Consider the following 18,843-nt stretch of genomic DNA (forward strand, 5'->3'; position numbering starts at 1 on the left):
AATTATCTGATTACATTTTCAATTAACTTCATTTACTGCTATTTGGTTGTGACTGGTCATATTGTCGCATGCTATTGTTTCTGATCTCTGAGTGCAATTATTGTAATCCTTGTGTCTAGTGTGAATGCTTCTGGAAAGTAAATTTAACATTCATCTTCTATGCACATTTGTGCTGGCAAAGCAAACTGCATGAATGTTCATTGAAAACAAACACAGAAGAGATGCAAATATGGTGGAGACAAATTTTTATATACATTCAAACTAATATCATGAAAGAAATCACTATTTGCCTCATTCTGTTAGATAAGTATGTTAGCTGAAACAGCTATGACTGTGAAGTGCAAAATCAGGTAGATTTAAGTCATCTTTATTTGACCTCAGTGTGAACACTTCACTGAGAAGAATGGGGGAAAATTTTACATCTGCTTTGTTGTTACATTAAAAAGACAACAGCAAACCAGTTATGTTGTGAAGATTCTCTTCTACCTATCTAAATTCTTATATTAGTGCCCATTATCCTGGTATCCAAACACAACTTCACAACCAAAAGGGCAAGGAACTTAATTTTAACTTATATTTTACAGAACACAACCAACTCTGCAGGAAGTTAAAGAAAGAACCCAGCTCCTGAGCAGTTGTGGATTCTCCATACATATGATATTTCTTGTCCCTGCCTATAGCCAACATATCATATACTCAGCATCACCTTCACAATGAAGTTAGTAGAAAGACACTGATGTTAAAATATGACACTTACAGCTAGGACAGACCCAATGGAATAGCCAGTATTCTCAGCAAGAATTAAGGTAGTTCCATACCAAAACCCAAGCCCGTAGCATCCATTTATAATTAGATACAAAAAACCAAGAGACAGCTTAGAAGCAATAGCCTTTTTTATACCAAGGTTTTTCGCTTCTCCTAGTTTACTTGTATATCTGTTAAAAAGACAAACATATGTTAATCATTGTGGCTGCAGACAAAGTCATAAATTAAAAATTAAAATCATTAACTATTGAGAGAGTGAGACCTGTTGATTTCCTTCTCTTGTCCTCCAAAGGCTACAACAGTTCGCACTGATGATAGGACTTCTTCTGCTACTGCACCTGCTTTGGCATAGGCTGTTAACTCCTTACTGGTTAATGTGATGATCATCTACAGTCAATGGGAGCAGAATGAAGTGAACTTCACAGACAAATCGAGAGTAGCTCTATACCTCATGTTATTTCAGCAGGTCAAAGTGGCAGATCTCTCTGAGCTCAGAACTGCCAGATTCACAATGATCTTTAGAAGTGCTTCCTGTGGCATTATTCTGTGTCTGATCAAGTATCCAATCTTGCAAATACTACCATGCAGATGTAAGTATGCACTATCTCAATAATGTTTACAGAATTGGACCTGTAGGAAGCATTTTAAATGCTATTCCATATGTACAGAACTTGTTATGGAATAGATCTTAGAAGCATAAAGATCTGAGATCTTATAAACTCTGTCCCAGCAGTCTACTAGACCTTCCTAAACAGGATGAGTGCAGGGATGTTCATTAATTGGGATTCCCAGCACCACACCTGGAGACCTTGCTCTGGGCCAAGTGAGGCCAGGAGAAAAATGCTAGGCCCAGAGGGGTTTTTTTGGGGGAGTGCTATTGAATCTTCTCAACTTCATTTATACATTTTAAGATATCAAAAGACAATGTTAAAATCATAAAGTCATGTGTTTAGGAGGACCACTACCTGTTGCAAATAATCTGTTACCGAGATTGTGAAGTCTTTGGGACAGGGACTATCTTTTTGTTACGTGTGTGTGTGCATGCGCGCGCAACACCGAGTAGTATGGTGTCGTGATACTGCTTGTGGCCTCTAGGTGCTGCTGCAAATCTACTACCATCACTGACAATACAAGAAAACTGAGACTAAGAAATATACCTAATTCCCTTAAATATATCTTTTTCAAGCTAAATATTAAAAAAAAAATTTTTTTTACTCCAGATTCAAATTTACTACTGGAGCTGCTCAGAAATTTTTCAATAGAAAAGATTAATTGAAGCAGAACCTTTATGGAAATGTATTGGCTTCAACCAAGCTTTTGTCCAGAATGTTTCTCAGGTCCAGAATGGGATTTCTGGTGAAAATGAGAGAGCACCCAGAATAGCCAGTGGTTAGGCACTCAGCAGGGATGTGGGAAACTTATGTTCAAATCCTTGCTCCGCATCAGGGCAGAGACTTGAACCTATAGTTTCTATATCACAGATGAGTACCCTAACCACCTGGCTACTGGCTGTTCTGGGATAGGTCTCTCATGCTCTACTTTAAAAAAAAAACCTGAAAGTTCTCAGTTTTGTCCTGTTGCAGAACAAAAATAAATGTTGAAACTTCAGAATGGAATTCTTATCTTCCAGCCAGCCCTACTCACCGTCGCCTACATCCTTAAATCCCTCAGTTTGATCAAGGGGAAGAGAGCTAATAAGGTAGAATATCCTCTGGGGAATTAAGTTGATATGTAAATTGTCTCAGAGCTGCTAAGCAAAAAGTGACAATATTCAGCTGTTAGCAAGGGCGGGCAGGCTTGTATAATTTTTGGTGGTGCCCAGAATAGGCCCAAGTCCCGCCCCCCCACACCTGCCTCATAAGGCGATATATATTTTAAAAAATAATTTAAAAATGTAAAGGCTCTGGGGTGGGGCTGGTGGTGAGGGGTTCATGATGCAGGAGGGGGCTCAGGGCTGGGGCAGAGGGTTAGGGTGTCAGGGGATGAGGGTTCTGGCTGGACCTGGGGCTGAGGGGTTTGGGAGAGGCTCAGGGGTATGGCAGAGGGTTGGAGTGCAGGGGAAACAGGCTCTGAGGTGGGGCAGGGCTGGGGATGAGGAGTTTGGGGTCCAGGCAGGTTGCCCCGGGGCTGGGGCCAGAGAGGAGGACTCCCCCCAGCCCTCTCCCCGCTGGCAGCAGCGAGATCCAGGGGAGAGGCCCCCCACTTTCCCCTGGCAGCACACTCACCTCACACCACTGTCACTGCATGTGCTCCTAGGGCCCCTCTCAGGTCTAGGAAGCCCCCTTGCCTTCCCTGTGGTGGGTGCTGGTGGGGAGGGGGGCTGCCATCACGTGTACCTCCTCCCCTGCTGCTGCCCCTCACTGTAGCCTCACTGGGGGAAGCAAGTGGGGGCCAAAGGACACTCGGGAGAGGTGTGCAGGGGCGGCAGGTGGGGCCGAGGGAGAGACCCAGCCCCAGACATTGGTGGAGCCGGGCCCCTGGGCCCTCAATATTGCTGAAGTCTGGGCACCACAGGCCCATATGACTCGCCGCCCCTGGCTGTTAGGAGTCAGAGTATCAGTTCATACACTGATAATCTAGAACATTCTAAAAATGTCAAAAATTAACAGTTCAAGAGGTCTGGGACTAACAGGAAGGAAAGTTGCACAAGACAATTATGCTGCTTATAGTTTTTAAAGTTTTTGATGAATTTTGTTGTCAGAGACAGGATAATATTTGCAAATTGGGTATCAAACTGGGTATTTTATCTCATGGCAAGGCAGCGAAATATACATTGTAGATGAGACAGAGGTGAGAATAATAATTGGAATGGGCACTGAGCTTGTTTTAGGGATCCATCCTGCAATAGGTTACACACTTCAAAAAGGATATGGGTTCATATCCTAATGCAGGATCAGGCCTGAGTGGTTGACTCAGCACTAAATCATGTGGCCTTAAGACCCATCTTTATTTATTTCTGTCCTACTGCTAACAATTCCATCATCTCAAGCCATTTTGTTATGTCTTTAAGCATCTGGATTCCAGCACTGCCTTCAATAAGGACCCGATTGGGTGGATTTGAGACTTTTATTTTTTTCAGAGTAGCAGCCGTGTTAGTCTGTATTCGCAAAAAGAAAAGGAGTACTTGTGGCACCTTAGAGACTAACAAATTTATTAGAGCATAAGCTTTCGTGAGCTACAGCATCCGATGAAGTGAGCTGTAGCTCACAAAAGCTTATGCTCTAATAAATTTGTTAGTCTCTAAGGTGCCACAAGTACTCCTTTTCTTTTTGCAAATACAGACTAACACGGCTGCTACTCTGAAACCTGTCATTGCTAGGAGAATCGGTCTCTTTCCTATCATCTTCTGATGAGCCTAGTGGCAACTTTTTTGTTATTAATAAAGACAACACAACGTTTATCTGAATAATTTACTTGTTAAAATGAAGAGATTTTCTAATATTAATTAATATTAGACAGTTTCTCCATTTTTAAAGATAAAATGATTTGAATTGGCCTAAATATATCTATGTACCTGTCTATCTGTGCAAAGAAACTTTTTTTTTTAATCAGGCATTTTTTTCTTTTCTTTTCTTTTCTTTTCTTTTTTCTTTTTCATGAACCACACTCTTAGGAATTGTGAGTAGCTGTTAAACTCCTACTAAAGGAAAGTTAACACAAAGTGTAATTCGGTAATTTAGAGATCAAAATTTACATTTATTCACACATAAGAATGAAGTCACAGGATTTCACCAGTGGAAATCTGAACTTTTTGGTAACTGTAATTTTGGCAAGTATATAGCAAAAACAGTTTCCATGAAATTCCCTTCCCCAAGAAATTTGTTACGTATTAATCTTTAAAATCTTGCCTACCTTAGAACAAAATGCTGCTGATATTACTATGAGGGGGCTTGTGGACAGGATCACAAGTGTAAGTTTCCATCCCTTCACAAAGCCAATCACTATGCCTACTGTGAATGTTGACATGTTCTGAAATAGCTGAGCGACTTTGTCTCCAATGCCATCATTGATTTTATTAATGTCTCTAAGGGGGGAAAAAAGTAATTTTTTCAGCTGAAGATAATATAGATATTACTCTAAACTATTTCTTGCTCTCATTTTTATTAGGGCTGTCAAGTGGTTAAAAAATTAATTGCCATTAGTCATGCTGTTAAATCAGGGATCAGCAACCTTTGGCACTTGGCCTGTCAGGGAAAGCCACTGGCAGGCCGGGATGGTTTGTTTACCTACAGTGTCTGCAAGTTTGGCCAATCGCAGCTCCCACTGGCTACAGTTTGCCATTCTAGGTCAATGGGGGCTATGGGAAGCGGCAGCCAGCACATCCCTCAGCCCACACCACTTCCCGCAGCCCCCATTGGCCTGAAATGGTGAACCGCGGCCAGTGGGAACTCCGATTGGCCAAACCTGCAGATGCTTCAGGTAAACAAACTGGCCCACCAACAGCTTTCCCTGACGGGCCACATGCCAAAGGTTGCCGATCCCTGTGTTAAACAATAGAATACCATTTACTTAAATATTTTTGGATGTTTTCTACATTTTCAAATCTATTCATTTCAATTACAACACAGAATACAAAGTGTTCAGTGCTCACTTCATATTCTCAATTACAAATATTTGCACTGTAAAAAAACAAAATAAATGGTATTTTTCAATTCACCTCATCCAAGTACTGTAGTGCAATCTCTTTGTCATGAAAGTTGATCTTAGAATGTAGAATTATGTACAAAATAAATCTATTCAAAAACAAAACAATGTAAAACTTTAGAGCCTACAAGTCCACTCATTCCTACTTCTTGTTCATCCAATTGCTCAGACAAACAAGTCTGTTTACATTTGCAGGAGATAATTCTGCCCACTTCTTGTTTACAATATCACTTGAAAGTGAGAACAGGCGTTTGCATGGCACTTTTTTAGCCAGCATTGCAAAGTATTTACGTGCCAGATATGCTAAACATTCATATGCCCCTTCATGCTTTGGCCACCAATCCAGAGTACATGCTTCCATGCTGATGACATGTTAAAAAATGTGTTAATTAAATTTATGACCGAACTCCTTGGGGAAGAATTGTATGTCCCCTGCTCTGTTTTATCCACCTTCTGCCTATATTTCATGTTATAGCAGTCTCGGATGATGACCCAGCACATGTTGTTCATTTTAAGAACACTTTCACTGCAGATTTGACACAATACAGAGGGTACCGATGTGAGATTTCTAAAAATAACTACTGCACTTGACCAAAATGTTTAAGAATCTGAAGTGCCTTCCAAAATCTGAGGGATGAGGTGTGGAGCATGCCTTTAGAAATCTTAAAAGAGCAACACTCTGATGTGGAAACTACAGAACCCGAACCACCAAAAAAGAAAATCAACCTTCTGCTGGTGGCATCTGAGTCAGATGATGAAAATGAACATGCGTCGGTCCATACTGGTTTGGATCATTATTGAGCAGAACCCATTATCAGCATGGAAACATATCCTCTGGAATAGTGATTGAAGCATGAAGGGACATATGAATCTTTAGCACATCTGGCACATAAATATCTTGCGATGCCAGCTACAACAGTGCCATGCGAAAGCCTGTTCTCACTTTCAAGTGACATTGTAAACAAGAAGCAGGTAGCATTATCTCCTGCAAATGTAAACAAACTTGTTTGTCTGAGTGATTGGCTGAACAAGAAGTAGGACTTGTAGGTTTCAAAGTTTTACATAACTGCACTCAAAAACAAAACAATGTAACAAAAAATCTACATTTGTAAGTTACACTTTCATGATAATGAGATTGCATGACAGTATTTGTATGAGGTGAATTGAAAAATAGTATTTCTTTTGTTTATCATTTTTACAGTGCAAATATTTGTAATAAAAATATAAAGTGAGCACTCTACATCTTGTAGTCTGTATTTTAATTGATATCAACATATTTGAAAATGTAGAAAAACGTCCAAAATATTTAATAAATTTCAATCAGTATTCTATTGTTAAACAGTGCAATTAAAACTGCAATTAATTTTTTGAGTTAATTGCGTGAGTTAACTGATTAAAATCGACAGCCCTAATTTTTATATATACACATTTTGTAGCACAGTATATATTATTATTGTTACCCCTTTTGGCCCAAGTGGCTAGCCAAAACTTTGGGGTCTTGCAGATTGTCAATTTATCCTCCTAACTGGAACAATGGAGTCAACTACCTTTGATGCAATCTTGTTTATTTGCAAGGAATGTACAAAGTAATTCTCCACAACACTTACATACATGCTTAATTTTAAGCATGTGAGTAATCCCATTAACTTCAGATAGAGTTAAGCAAATGAGTGTCTGCAGGGTCAGGGCTGAGGTCAGGCAGATATCTAATAATTTTATTTATTTATTACCCTATCACAGTTTGTGAGTGCACTTTACACGACTTAAGGTTGGGTCTGCTCATATTTCCTGTAATATGGGGGAAAAGAGTACCCTAGGCTCTTTGTTGTTAAAGCTGTAGTCGACAAGTTCAAATCTCAGTCCTGGTCTACACATAAAAACTTCAGTTGACCCAGCTACCTTGCTTAGAGCTGTGAAAAATTTCACACTCCTGATAGAGATAGTTAAGCCAGCCTATGCCTTGGTGTAGGCACTGCTAGGATGACGGAAGAAATCTTTCATCAGCCTAACGACTGCCTCAAGAGGGTGAATGAAAAATAGTGATGGTAAAACCCTTTCTGCCGCTGCAGCAAAGGTCTGCACTACACTAAGGGAAACGGCAGCACTGCAGACATTCCCTCAGTTACATTAGTGTAAATTCAGAGTAACTCAAGTGAAGGCAAGAGTTACTCTTAATTCCCAATGATGAAACTGATGGCAGCATTAGCCCACAAAATACCTATATAAAGGCCCATTTTACACAGGTGCAGCCTATTAGTTCCCACTCAGCCCCAGTTTAGTCACTACTAAATAGTTGCGCCCCTGCAAAATATTATTAATGCAAACAAGGCTTAACTGTCCAGGATTAGAGCTGGGTGAATATTTTCTGGTTGAATGAATCAATTTGGCAATTCAGGTTGAATTTGGTGAATACTTTTAGGTGAATACAATATTTTAAAAAAAAAGTCAAAAAGGTTCATTCTGACATTTTTGAAACAAAACATTTCAACTTTTCATTTTGAAATACTGTTTAGTTTAGAAATTTAGTTAGATTGGTTAAACTCAGTTTTGTTTCTGGTTGAACAAAATGTTTCATTTGACCAGAAATGTTTTTTTTTTCATTTTGGCAACAAAAAAAATCAGTTTTTCTTTGACATGAAATTATTTCTCCTCAGATTTTTTGTTTTGACCACAGAAGCAAAAAAACCCAAAAAACAAAAAAACAAAAACAAATCCAAACCATTTGCTCATCTCTATCCAGAATTTCACATTCAGGAGAAATATATACAGCTAAGGCACAAGAAGAACGAGAAATGCTCTCAGAAGGCATAAAAACTGACTAAGGATACGGTTCTGCAATCTTTACCCACTGGGACTACTTGAGGGCTGCAGTACAGGGCCCCAAACAAACAAAATAAAAAGACTCTTACTCAGTCAGACGTGTGTTAAGCTCTCCACTATTACTGCTATCGAACCAGCTGAGTTCCTGTCCAAGAATTGCATGGAAGAAAGTTTTTCTTATTTTCTTTGTCTGCCTTGCTGCTGCCAAAACCCAAAATGAAATCTGTAGGTAGCCAAACACTAAGGCAGTCACTCCAATTCCGACATAATATAAAGCAAACCTTAAAAAAAAAAGTATTTTAAGTTGTGGCAACTTGGAAGAAAGGGAACTTGGTTATTATTATAAATAAAAGGTAATATAATTTTGCGTCTAAGGTTATGTCTACACTACTGCCTACGTCATCAAAACTTATGTCACTCAGAGGTGTGAATATTCCACTCCCGAGCAACCTAGTTACTCTGACATAAGTCCCAGTGTGCACAGCGTTGTATCCATAGCTTATGCCAGTCTCAGGAGTGTTTTTATTATGTCGATGGGAGAGAGCTCTCCTGTCGGTATAGAGCATCTTCACCACACACACTGCAGTGGCGAAACTGTACCAGCACAGCTGTAGTGCTGTATGTGTAGACATGGCCTAAGAGTTTCACTGCAAAATCCCAAATTCCTGTGGCGATGTTAACCACAGACATTTATCTAGCAAAAGCTGAGGCCCGATTCCTTCCTTAATTCCACTCAACTCCGTGCAAGTGTGAGCAGAATCAGGCCTCTGATGCCTGGGAATCAGGTCTGACGTAATTTGTTTATTTACGCTATAAACATGATGCTATCTACATGCGTAGGTGAGATTTGTGGTTCTTATACAGAGGCAGACTCCACCTGTCACAACGAGCTCTGGAAACCGCAGCTCAGTCACCACATCCACTCCCAACCACTAGGAACAACTGCTTCCTTTGCTGTTCCTATAGGTCTTCCTCCTTCGTCCCCGCTCCCCCAGTTAAGCAACGCCTTCCCCTCTTGGCTGTCCTTCATCACCCTCCAGTCAGGAGCTGGAAGGGCCGCAGTACATTCACCCTCAACAGATTCACCACCCTGTCCTCTGCTGACCTCTCACTGCTTCAGCTGATTCTGCACAATACACATTGTAAATCTAAGAGCCTATGACTGTTTGGTCAGAGTTCCTTTCCTTATCTGCACTCAAGATTAAAATCTTTTCATCATCATTATGGAAAAGGCCAATAAAAATGTTATATCTTCGGAGGCTAAGGAATTTAAATGGCTATTCATTACTTCACAATTCTACATGAAGCTCCTGGAATCACATCATTTGCTCTCCACGGCACTCAGCTATTTCTTCCCATTCTGTCACTTCCATCAGCTTTACACCAGAGTGGCTCCAATCAATGCAGCTGGAGTAATCCCTGATTTACAGCAATGTATGTGAGCAGAGAATCAGGTTCATTCATTTTATTTTATTCATGAGGTAAAATGGTTGGGACAGAAGGGAAAGTAGTCATGGGGATATAATTCACAACAGATAAGTCTGGTTCTCTCAGCTATAGGAAAGGTGATGAATAACAGCTTCTATCTAATGCTATTAACTATCTCCACTGACAGTTTACTTAGAGTCTGTATCTGTTGTACCCTTAACAGCTGCTAGTCAACCCAAAGTTAATAATTACTTCGAACTTACTCGGTCATTTGCTCTTCAAAAGGCACTTGTGACTGATTGCAATTCACTGAACTTCCTGAAAAAAAAAAGACGTTTAAAAGTTATATAAGTTTTTAGAGAGGCAAGGTGGGTGAGATAATGTTTTTATTGGACCAGCTTCTATTGGTGAGACCGACAAGCCTTCAAGCTTACTCAGAGCAGGCCTGAAGAAGAGCTCTGGGTAAGCCCAAAAGCTTGTATTGGATAAGCTTGGTGAGAGAGACAAGATATTACCTCACCCACCTCATCTCTAATATCTTGATATCAAGACATAGTGTTTAATTTGTAACGAAAGAGGTGCTGGGGCTCAAGCAATTTTTTTTTCACATTCATAACTGACCTGGCAAATCCAGAGGTGCTGAGGTTATGAAGTGCCAAGTCTAGAGATGCCAGGGCTCAGACCTGGCACAAAAATTAAGCACTGTCAACATGGCTACACCACCACTACATACAACAATGTAAGTTGTTAATTATTTTCTGTTTCTCCACACCAGTATATGTTGTGACAACATGCAGTATCATTTAATTTATTACAACATTCCACTGAAATTGAAAGTTGTAACATACCTGCTATGCCCATTTAATTTATTTTGTGCCTGACATACAGGCCTGGTGTGTTAATCAGCAGCAAAGAGGTTAAACTCAGTAATTGTCACATTATCATATCACCATTAAAATTATATGCCTGTGTTTCACTTGCATGTAGATTTCGGCATCCCCCCACCCTTTCATGCTCACAAGTGACACTGAAAATAATCACACAAACATATTCATTAAAAACACTTAGGCAGGGTAATACTTTTTAGCCCAGATTTATCCCAGTTTACATCCACTTTTGCCTACATAAGCTAAGATGCTGGTTGTTTATAAGGTAAAACGTAAGCTCTAAAAACACCTTTAAAACATCAGAAATGTCAAGTCTTGTCTTCTCTGTCTTACTGGAGTTACATTAGATAGCCAGAGGGCTGTCTCGCTGCCCTCAATTGAAGAGGCACCCATGTTGAATCTCCTACGGAGAGACCTTCTCTTCTCCCAACTGTTTCTCAGACCTTTGAGTTACACAGGTGTTTTTGTTTATATTGGATTAAAATTCCTCCCTCTTTAGTTGCTCAGGTTTTCCCTATATAATAATCCCACTAATTCTCTAGGCAACATAGAGTCTCTCCAGGTTACGGGGGTAAACACCACCTGAATTTCTAAATAACACAGCAAACAGGAAAAATGTGCATCTTTTTTTAAAAAAGGAGGGCGCAAGAAAGGGAAAACTCCCTTTCAGGCTATTGTACATTGCTGGTGACCTTCTGGTTTTGAGTACCATAAAAATAAGAGGCTATTGTTTATAATTAGAATTAAATGAGTTTACAAAGCACAAACCAATGGCTCACTAGCTACTCCGGGGATGGCTTTTCCCCACATTGTCTGGATTCCCCGGTAGTAAAGAGCTCTTAGAAGTCTTGTTGCCATGGGCTACATGCTCTGCCCTTCTCTTCCCTTTGAGGGTGATAGAAGCCACTGAGGGAAGTAAATGCTCCCCCTGCCTGCTTCTGTGCTCCCCATCCCAGCTCTGCCTTCCTTTTCACTGTCCTCTACCTGTTCAAATGAAGTGGAGAGAGAGGTTCCAGACCCATGGTTATAACATTAAGTTACTGAGCACCATCAACCTGAATAAAGTAGAGCCGAAACCTTTATTTCCATAGGCAACACAGCTAGTGATATCTTGAAGAATACAATTGGGTCACCACTATCTGTAGAGCACATCAAGGAGAATAGTGGGATAGGAATTTATTAAAATTAGTAACTCTTCTACATAAGCATTTTTTCAGGAAGACACTGCCCATTGTTGTAAGGTGGAATCCATCCCTGAGCAGAGGCCTACAACATCGCTTAAGTCTTCTCAAGGACTATTAAGCCTTATGTGAGATTTGTAGCAAGGGATGAATTTCACTTACAAAATGAATGGCCATGATGAGTGAAGTTTAAACATATAAAGGAAATCGAAGAAATCTACTAAGTTTACATGAAGACTTACTACTTCCCAAACTTTTCTCTATGGTAAGGATATCATTACTTAGCCATGGAAAATACCCACATGTCCAAGCTCTGCTACGGGAATTAAAAAAAAAAAGAACAAATTAATTAAACTTACTTTTAGCCCTTCCTTTCACAGGAAAGCTAAGGTGATCATAAGGAAATAAATGGGTGAGGAACATATCATGAACAAAAGCAAAATAAAGAAAGTATATGAAAAGTTTCCTTACGTAAACTCTCCTGGGATATACAACCACTCACAAAACTGTCGCTCATTTCACCAAAAACCAGTGACATCAGAGGAAGGCAAACGCCGTTCAGCACTGCTGCTATTGTTCCAAATATCATAAGAGTTATATCCAGCCAGTCTGCATATCGAAACTGATGGGAATCAGTAAAAGAAGTAAATATCAGATTATTTTAGTCAGTGGAAACCAGTATGACTTCCTGGTTGTTTGAATGTTAATAAAATAAACTATTTACAATAAAATGTTAGGAAGTTTTAATGCTCTGATTCATTTAACATTAGAATAGTATTTTGGATTATATGACATATCATCATCAATGGAAATATAAAAGAGGTATAGAAAAGTTCAAGTGGCTTCTCTCCTATGTAACCCTGTGTGGTGAAATGCCTACAGATGGCATTGGGAGTGCTTCATATGCATGGAGAGTAGCATTTGTAATTAGTTGTTACAGAGTTAACTACAATTCCAAAGCAGCTGACAGACAAAAATGAATGTAACAAACCTGGAATAATATGATTTTGGAAGAAATTAAAACTCACATTTCACTGCATGTGTACTAGACCAACATGTAGTTACTATCATTACAAATGTATTCTTGCTTACAATTGTGATTGGACCAACGATTTCAGATGGTTTGCTTTTTTCTTCTTTTTCTTTGTGTCTGCTGAAAGATAGAAATTAAACATGGGACATTTCCACTTTCACAAGGTTGGCACAAATATGTACAACATTTTACTTCCTAGCTATCTTATGTAGCCCCCATTGCCATAGGAAAGACCCACATGTAGATCTCCTCACCTAAATTAATTCCAACCCCCAGCAATTATGTATTATCTTTGGGAGACACAGTTTTGTGTTTTGGGGAAGAAGGGATGCAAATCTGTATGTAAAGAAGGAAATTATTCAACTAGGATAGTAAAAACATTACTGTTGTTTTGTTTCTTTTTTTTTTTTTGCACAGATAACATAAGATGTTAATTTCTTTGCCAAAGCTGGATTAGTAATATAAAATAAAAACATAACTTGATTTTCTGGGAATCATATTAAAAGACAAGAAATTAAGGCCCAAACTTTAGTAGTTGTTTCTTTTAAAGCAACAGTCCTCCAGGTCTCTCTGGTGGGAGGGAAGGAGAGGGGACAGAGGTCCCAGCCAGTCTCTCTCACCCAGGGTAGGTTCTTGGAGATGGGAAAGAAACAGCTATTGAAGCTGTCAGTGACCAGCATGAGCTGGAGCAAGGATGGGGGGCCCTCCTGGGACACTGGCCTCCGGGACCCCTGGACCCAGCTCCCTGCTTTCCAGAACCCCACTCTGCTTCCTCCACCTCTTCCACTTCTAGGCCCACTCCGGGAGGAGAGATGGTGTTTTGAGGAAGATAACACATGTGCTGCATGGCAATGCAAAATGGGGTGGGGGGGGGAACCCCATTTACACATATGTCTCTCAGAATGCAACGTGTGTGAAAAGCAGGATCCTGGCGATGAGGAAATTGGGACTGCAGCATATGCGCAGAGCTGTGCAGCTTTTGATTAGCTAGTCCCATAGGTCAGTGTGGAGCAAACGTGGCATGTATAGACTTTATCTGTACATGTATTATAAGGAGTATTATAGACTTTTAGCCCCATACACTTTTTGACCTCTGCCAGTTGACCCCCTCCTTAGGAAGAGGCTGGTTGGGCTCCTAGCTGGCAGTGAGAAGGGCATGTCAGGGGTGGGGTTGCAGTCTGCTGTGGGCCATAGGGCAGCCTGGGGAGACTTTTGGAATTTAGACAGGCCCTCAGGGCTGAGTTTCTCCTGGGGCCTCTCCACCTCACACAGCAACCCAGAATTGAAAGGGTACAAAAAGTGACTGAATTCTGTGCTGCTTCTCTTAAAGACACAGCACAGAATTTCACTCTGATTGTTATCGTCAGTGACCTTTTAATTTTCAAAGCTTTTTTTTTTTTTAAACTACATAGAGGAAAGATGTAAGATACAGTCAAACAAACCACAGTTTGTGGCCCAGCTTCAGCCCAGTGGCTGGCATAGACAGTGACCCTACCAATCTTTGGCAGAAATGACATAGCATTCGTCCAAAAACTGCAACCCCAAGGAGGCTACTGGGGGCCATCACAACCCACAAGTTGGTGGTACTAGTTGGGGATAGCCATGGGTTGCCAGGATCTGCTGATTCAGCCTCAAAGGGGATTTTATGCGATTTAAAGCTGACTACCCTCAAAAAACCCTACAGAAGCATAGGTAGTGGCAACACCTTCCTTCAGGGTGAACACCCCCTTCAGGAGTAGGGAGCTACAGGGAGCTGTAATTTACATCTCTCTGAGCCATCTTGCGACTCTAGCCCTTGAGATGTGCTGCCAGACTGGAGTGCATGCCAAAAGCAGAGCAGCATATTGGATATCTTTTTATACATTATTAAGAAATCAATAAAAAGCCTGCACAGTTTCTCTGAGATGAGAAATTAGAGAAAATGGCTGTGTAGGTGGAACACTTGGAAAATCATTCCAACAGCAGCAGTCCCCGGGAGCTCAGATTAGCACAAGTTTAGTTAAAATAAAAACAAACACTTTTGTAAAGAACAAGAAATTCAACCCATTTCTGGGCACATGACACAAAACGTCGAGAATTAAAGATGAAATCTACTCTGAAGCCAGTGAGCCTGAACCCAGTCTCACTTAAACTGATGTAAATCAGGAGTAATTCCATTGAAGTCAGTGGAGTTACACCAGTAGAAAACCTTTGTGAGAAGACAATAAGGCTCATTAGCTGGTGTCTATATGTGCGTTACCCTTCTTGACCCGAAAGCTTAGCCAAATTCAGGGTGTTACAAGTTGTTCCAATTAGGAGGGAAAATTGACGGTAAAATCAGATGTTTTCTTTGAAGCAAGTTTGTTTATTTACAAGGAATGTCCTGTTTTCCCTGAATACCGGAGGAATCAAACAATAGGAGTTAGTTCTTTGCTTACAGCCCCAAGCCTCTTTAGCCAGCTTCTCCAGACCCAGAAGGCCCTGCTCTTGGCTTCTCCTTGGGTCGCATTCTGGATATCCTGTGTTTGTCCAAGCTCTCTCTTTCTCTCACTGTCTCTGTCTGCTCGTCTCTGAGTATGTCTACACTTAAAATGCTATAGCAGCACAGCTTCAGCACTGCAGCTGTGCCATTGTAGCACTTCAGTGTAGACATTCACTATGGCGATGAGAGGAGTTTGCCCAGCACTCAAGTTAATCCACCTGCTCCATGAGAAGCAGTAGCTAGGTCAATGGAAGAATTCTTCTGTCAACCTAGCACTGGGGGTTAGGTTGGTCTTTCAGGAGTGTAGATTTTAACCCCTTGCTCCCAAGAGACATAGTATCTCTGGCTTCTCTCTCATACACACACATCCTTAGCCAAAGGATGCCCAGTCTAGCATTCTGCCTACATAGCTCAAATTCCTGAGTGGCATTGGGTGAGCATGAGCCCATCTTTTTAGACCACTATTGTTTCTTACCCTGAATGAAGGGTGACTGCTGCGCTCATCAGTTTAAGGGGCTTTAAGCCAGCTACGATACAGCTTCATCCTGAAAGCTACACTAAGGTTGTTTGAGACAGTTTGTTCCACTGAGCTATTGAAAAAAAAAATCAACCCAAACAAGATACAAAGCCAAACTCGGACAAGAGGTGAGATCCAAACACTTACCTGTCATCTACAACCACATTAGTAGAGTACTTTGGTGCCTGTCCAGCGATTTCTATGTCAGTGTCTTCCATAATTATGTGGATAGATTATTCTAAAATAAAATGCAGTGCTGTTAATATCATTATTCATCATGAAATCCAATATAGGACACACTTTGTTTAGGTGACACCAATGAGAAATCTCAAATATAACAACTTTATATTAGATATATTATTAGCTTGTCCATTGAAACTTTTAAAAAAATTATTAAAAACAGGATTAACATGTTGTGACATTATCTGATTAAAATCTGACCATATAGATCATTGTTGCAACCACTGTTATATATTTGCAACAAATCTTGTACAAAATGTGGCATGTAAGATGTCTATGGAAAGGTTATGATTTGCTGAATAGGATTATGCTATTTGTATGCATGTATCATTTTGGATTTGAAGTTATGAGTAGTGGCTCTATACCTGTATTTCAAATATTTGTCCTGGGGTAACACCCAGAAGGTATTTAGCCTGCACATCTTGAAGGAACTATTCAAGTAGATTGGCCCAATAAAGGACACTTAACTTACAATGGAAGATGCCTATCTACTCTTAACGGACTTTCCTGCTGTGACTAGGCCAAATCATGCATGGACATTTGACTTGCCCACGTGACTCCAAACACCATCTTGTTACTGCCAATTTCCACAGTAAGAACAATGGGATTCTGTCCACACAGCAGAAGATATAAAAGGCCCTGGAAACACCTCCATTTTGCCTCTTTCCTGCTCAAACTTCTGGACTATGAACTTATACTAATGGGAGCATTCTAACTAAGGGACTGAGGTCCTTCCAATGATTTGGAAGCAACCAGAGACTTTCCAAGCCAGCAGTTTATTCCATCACTGCCACAAGCCTGAACCAAGAATAGGGTTGCCAAATTTCTATTGGCACAAAACTGAACACCCTAGCCCTGCCCCCTCCCCGAGGCCCCACCCGCGAAGCCCCATCCCCTGCTCACTACATTCCCCCTCCCTCGGTGGCTCACTCTCACTCACTTTCACTGTGCTGGGGCAGAGGGTTGGGGTGTGGGAAGGAGTGAGCGCTCTAAATGAGGGTGCAGGCTCCAGGGTGGGGCCAGAAACGAGGGATTCAGGGTGTGGGAGGGGGTTCTGGGGTGGGGCAGGGAGATGGGGCATGTGAGGGGGCATGGGCTCTGGGCTGGGGATGAGGGGTTTGGGGTGCAGGAGGGGGCTCCAGGCTGAGGCTAAGGGATTCAAAATGTGAGAGGGGCTACGTGTTGAGGCAGGGGGTTGGGGTGTGGGAGGAATGAAGGCTCTGGGCTCAGGGTACAGGCTTTGGGGTAGGGCTGGGGATGAGGGGCTTGGGATGCAGGAGGGGCTCCAGGTTTGGGGGAGGACTCATGGCTGGGGCAGGGGATTGGGACATGGGCTTACCTTGGACCACGCCCGGTCAGTGGTGCCGTGGGGCTAAGGCAAGCTGCTTGCCTGTCCTGGCTTCATGCTGCACCCTGGAAGTGGCCAGCAGTTTTAGTTCATAGATGGTGTGGGGAGGAAGCTACATGCTACATGGTCCAGTTCTGCTCTCCCTCCATAGACACCCCGTCCCAGCTCTCCTGGTTCCCAGCCAATAGGAGTGCGGAGCTGGTGCTTGGGGCGAGGGCAGTGTGTGGAGCCATGTGGTCCCCCCCACCTAGGAGCCGGACCTGCTGGCAGTTTCCAGGCCGCAGCGCGGTGGCCCAGGAAAGGTAGGGACCAGTCTGCATTAGTGCTGCAGCACTGCCGACTGGACTTTTAATGGCCCTGTTGGTGTTTCTGACTGGAGCCGCCATGGTCCCTTTTCGACCGGGTGTTTCAGTCAAAAACCGGACACCTGGTCACCCTAACCAAGAACTTTGCATTTATTGTATGTATTTGACTCCTTTAACCAATTTTAACTCTCACCTTTCTTTCTTTTTATAAATAAACCTTTAGATTTTAGGTACTAAAGGATTGGCGTGATTTTTGGGTAAGATCTTAGTTGTATATTGACTTGGGTGTGTGGGTGGTCCTTTGGGATCAGAAGAACCTTTTATTTGAGGAGACTGGTTTTAAAGAACCACTCATCTCTAAGTCTAGTGTTTCTGGTGGCGATATAAGGACTGGTATGCCTAAGGAAACTGCTTTTATGACTTCTTGTTTGCCAGTGTGGTGAAACAGAAGTTTACTTTTGATGCTGTTTTGGTATATCTCATGGGAGAATAACCTTCAGTTTTGGGGTGTGTCCACCCTATTTCTCAGCAGTTTGTCCTGAATTTGGTATTCTCAGTTGTGACCCACAAAGGCATGGTTACATGTGTTTTCACCAGTATTACCACTTTTTTCTGGTTTCCCTATTGAATGAATTGTATTGCTCCCTTCAATTAAATAAGTAGCTATGAGAGTCAAAGGAAGTAGCTATTAGTTTGTCTGATAGAAGAAACAATAGCTTCAGAAAGGTCAAATATTATAGACACAGGCACAAGTACAGTGTGAGGAGTACATTTGCTCTATGACATTTTTCCAAGTTCACACTGAGAAAAATGACAAATTATTAGGAAAAAAGCTTACCTATGAAGAGGACTGAAAATATGGGTATTCTTTCACTTAAAAAAGAGATAAATAAGAGAGGCTATGATAAAAGTATGTAGGTTAATGAATGGTATAGAGAAGCTGGATAGGGAAAACATAAGTTCTCAATCTCATAATACAAAAACAAAGGCCCATCAATCTGGCACCTATTAGTAGCATAAAAAATTGCTTCAAAGTCATTTTAGGACTATGTTCGGTATAACTGCCTGTACAGTATATCATTTGTGTCAATTTGAGATCCATTTCTTTTTATAAAGTCCCACGCAGAGGAAATTAGAAGCGTGGTACCAGGTACCCTGTTTTAGAGATGCCTTTTGCTTTATTCAAGGGAAAATATTAAACAAGTTATCCAATA

The 18,843-nt window shown here is 41.2% G+C and overlaps 1 protein-coding gene across 7 annotated transcripts in view; it reads right to left on the reverse strand.

The window, feature by feature from the left end:
* Positions 1 to 18,843, reverse strand: part of ABCB5 (ATP binding cassette subfamily B member 5) — a 73,344-nt gene that overhangs the window by 41,433 nt on the left and 13,068 nt on the right. For 6 of the 7 annotated variants that reach the window (XM_043509201.1, XM_043509205.1, XM_038388733.2 and 3 more), the window contains 8 exons: positions 15,884 to 15,974; positions 12,818 to 12,878; positions 12,197 to 12,347; positions 9,921 to 9,975; positions 8,319 to 8,510; positions 4,618 to 4,789; positions 1,028 to 1,152; positions 758 to 935 (listed from right to left, as the gene is read on the reverse strand). In XM_043509201.1, the coding sequence (XP_043365136.1) occupies positions 758 to 935; positions 1,028 to 1,152; positions 4,618 to 4,789; positions 8,319 to 8,510; positions 9,921 to 9,975; positions 12,197 to 12,347; positions 12,818 to 12,878; positions 15,884 to 15,954 (1,005 nt within the window). In that variant the 5' untranslated portion in view covers positions 15,955 to 15,974. Of the gene's footprint in view, positions 1 to 757; positions 936 to 1,027; positions 1,153 to 4,617; positions 4,790 to 8,318; positions 8,511 to 9,920; positions 9,976 to 12,196; positions 12,348 to 12,753; positions 12,879 to 15,883; positions 15,975 to 18,843 lie in introns of those variants that run through there. The other variant, XM_043509206.1, reaches the window with a different exon arrangement.

The sequence above is a fragment of the Dermochelys coriacea genome, chromosome 2 (assembly GCF_009764565.3).
Source record: "Dermochelys coriacea isolate rDerCor1 chromosome 2, rDerCor1.pri.v4, whole genome shotgun sequence".
NCBI lineage: Eukaryota > Metazoa > Chordata > Testudines > Dermochelyidae > Dermochelys > Dermochelys coriacea.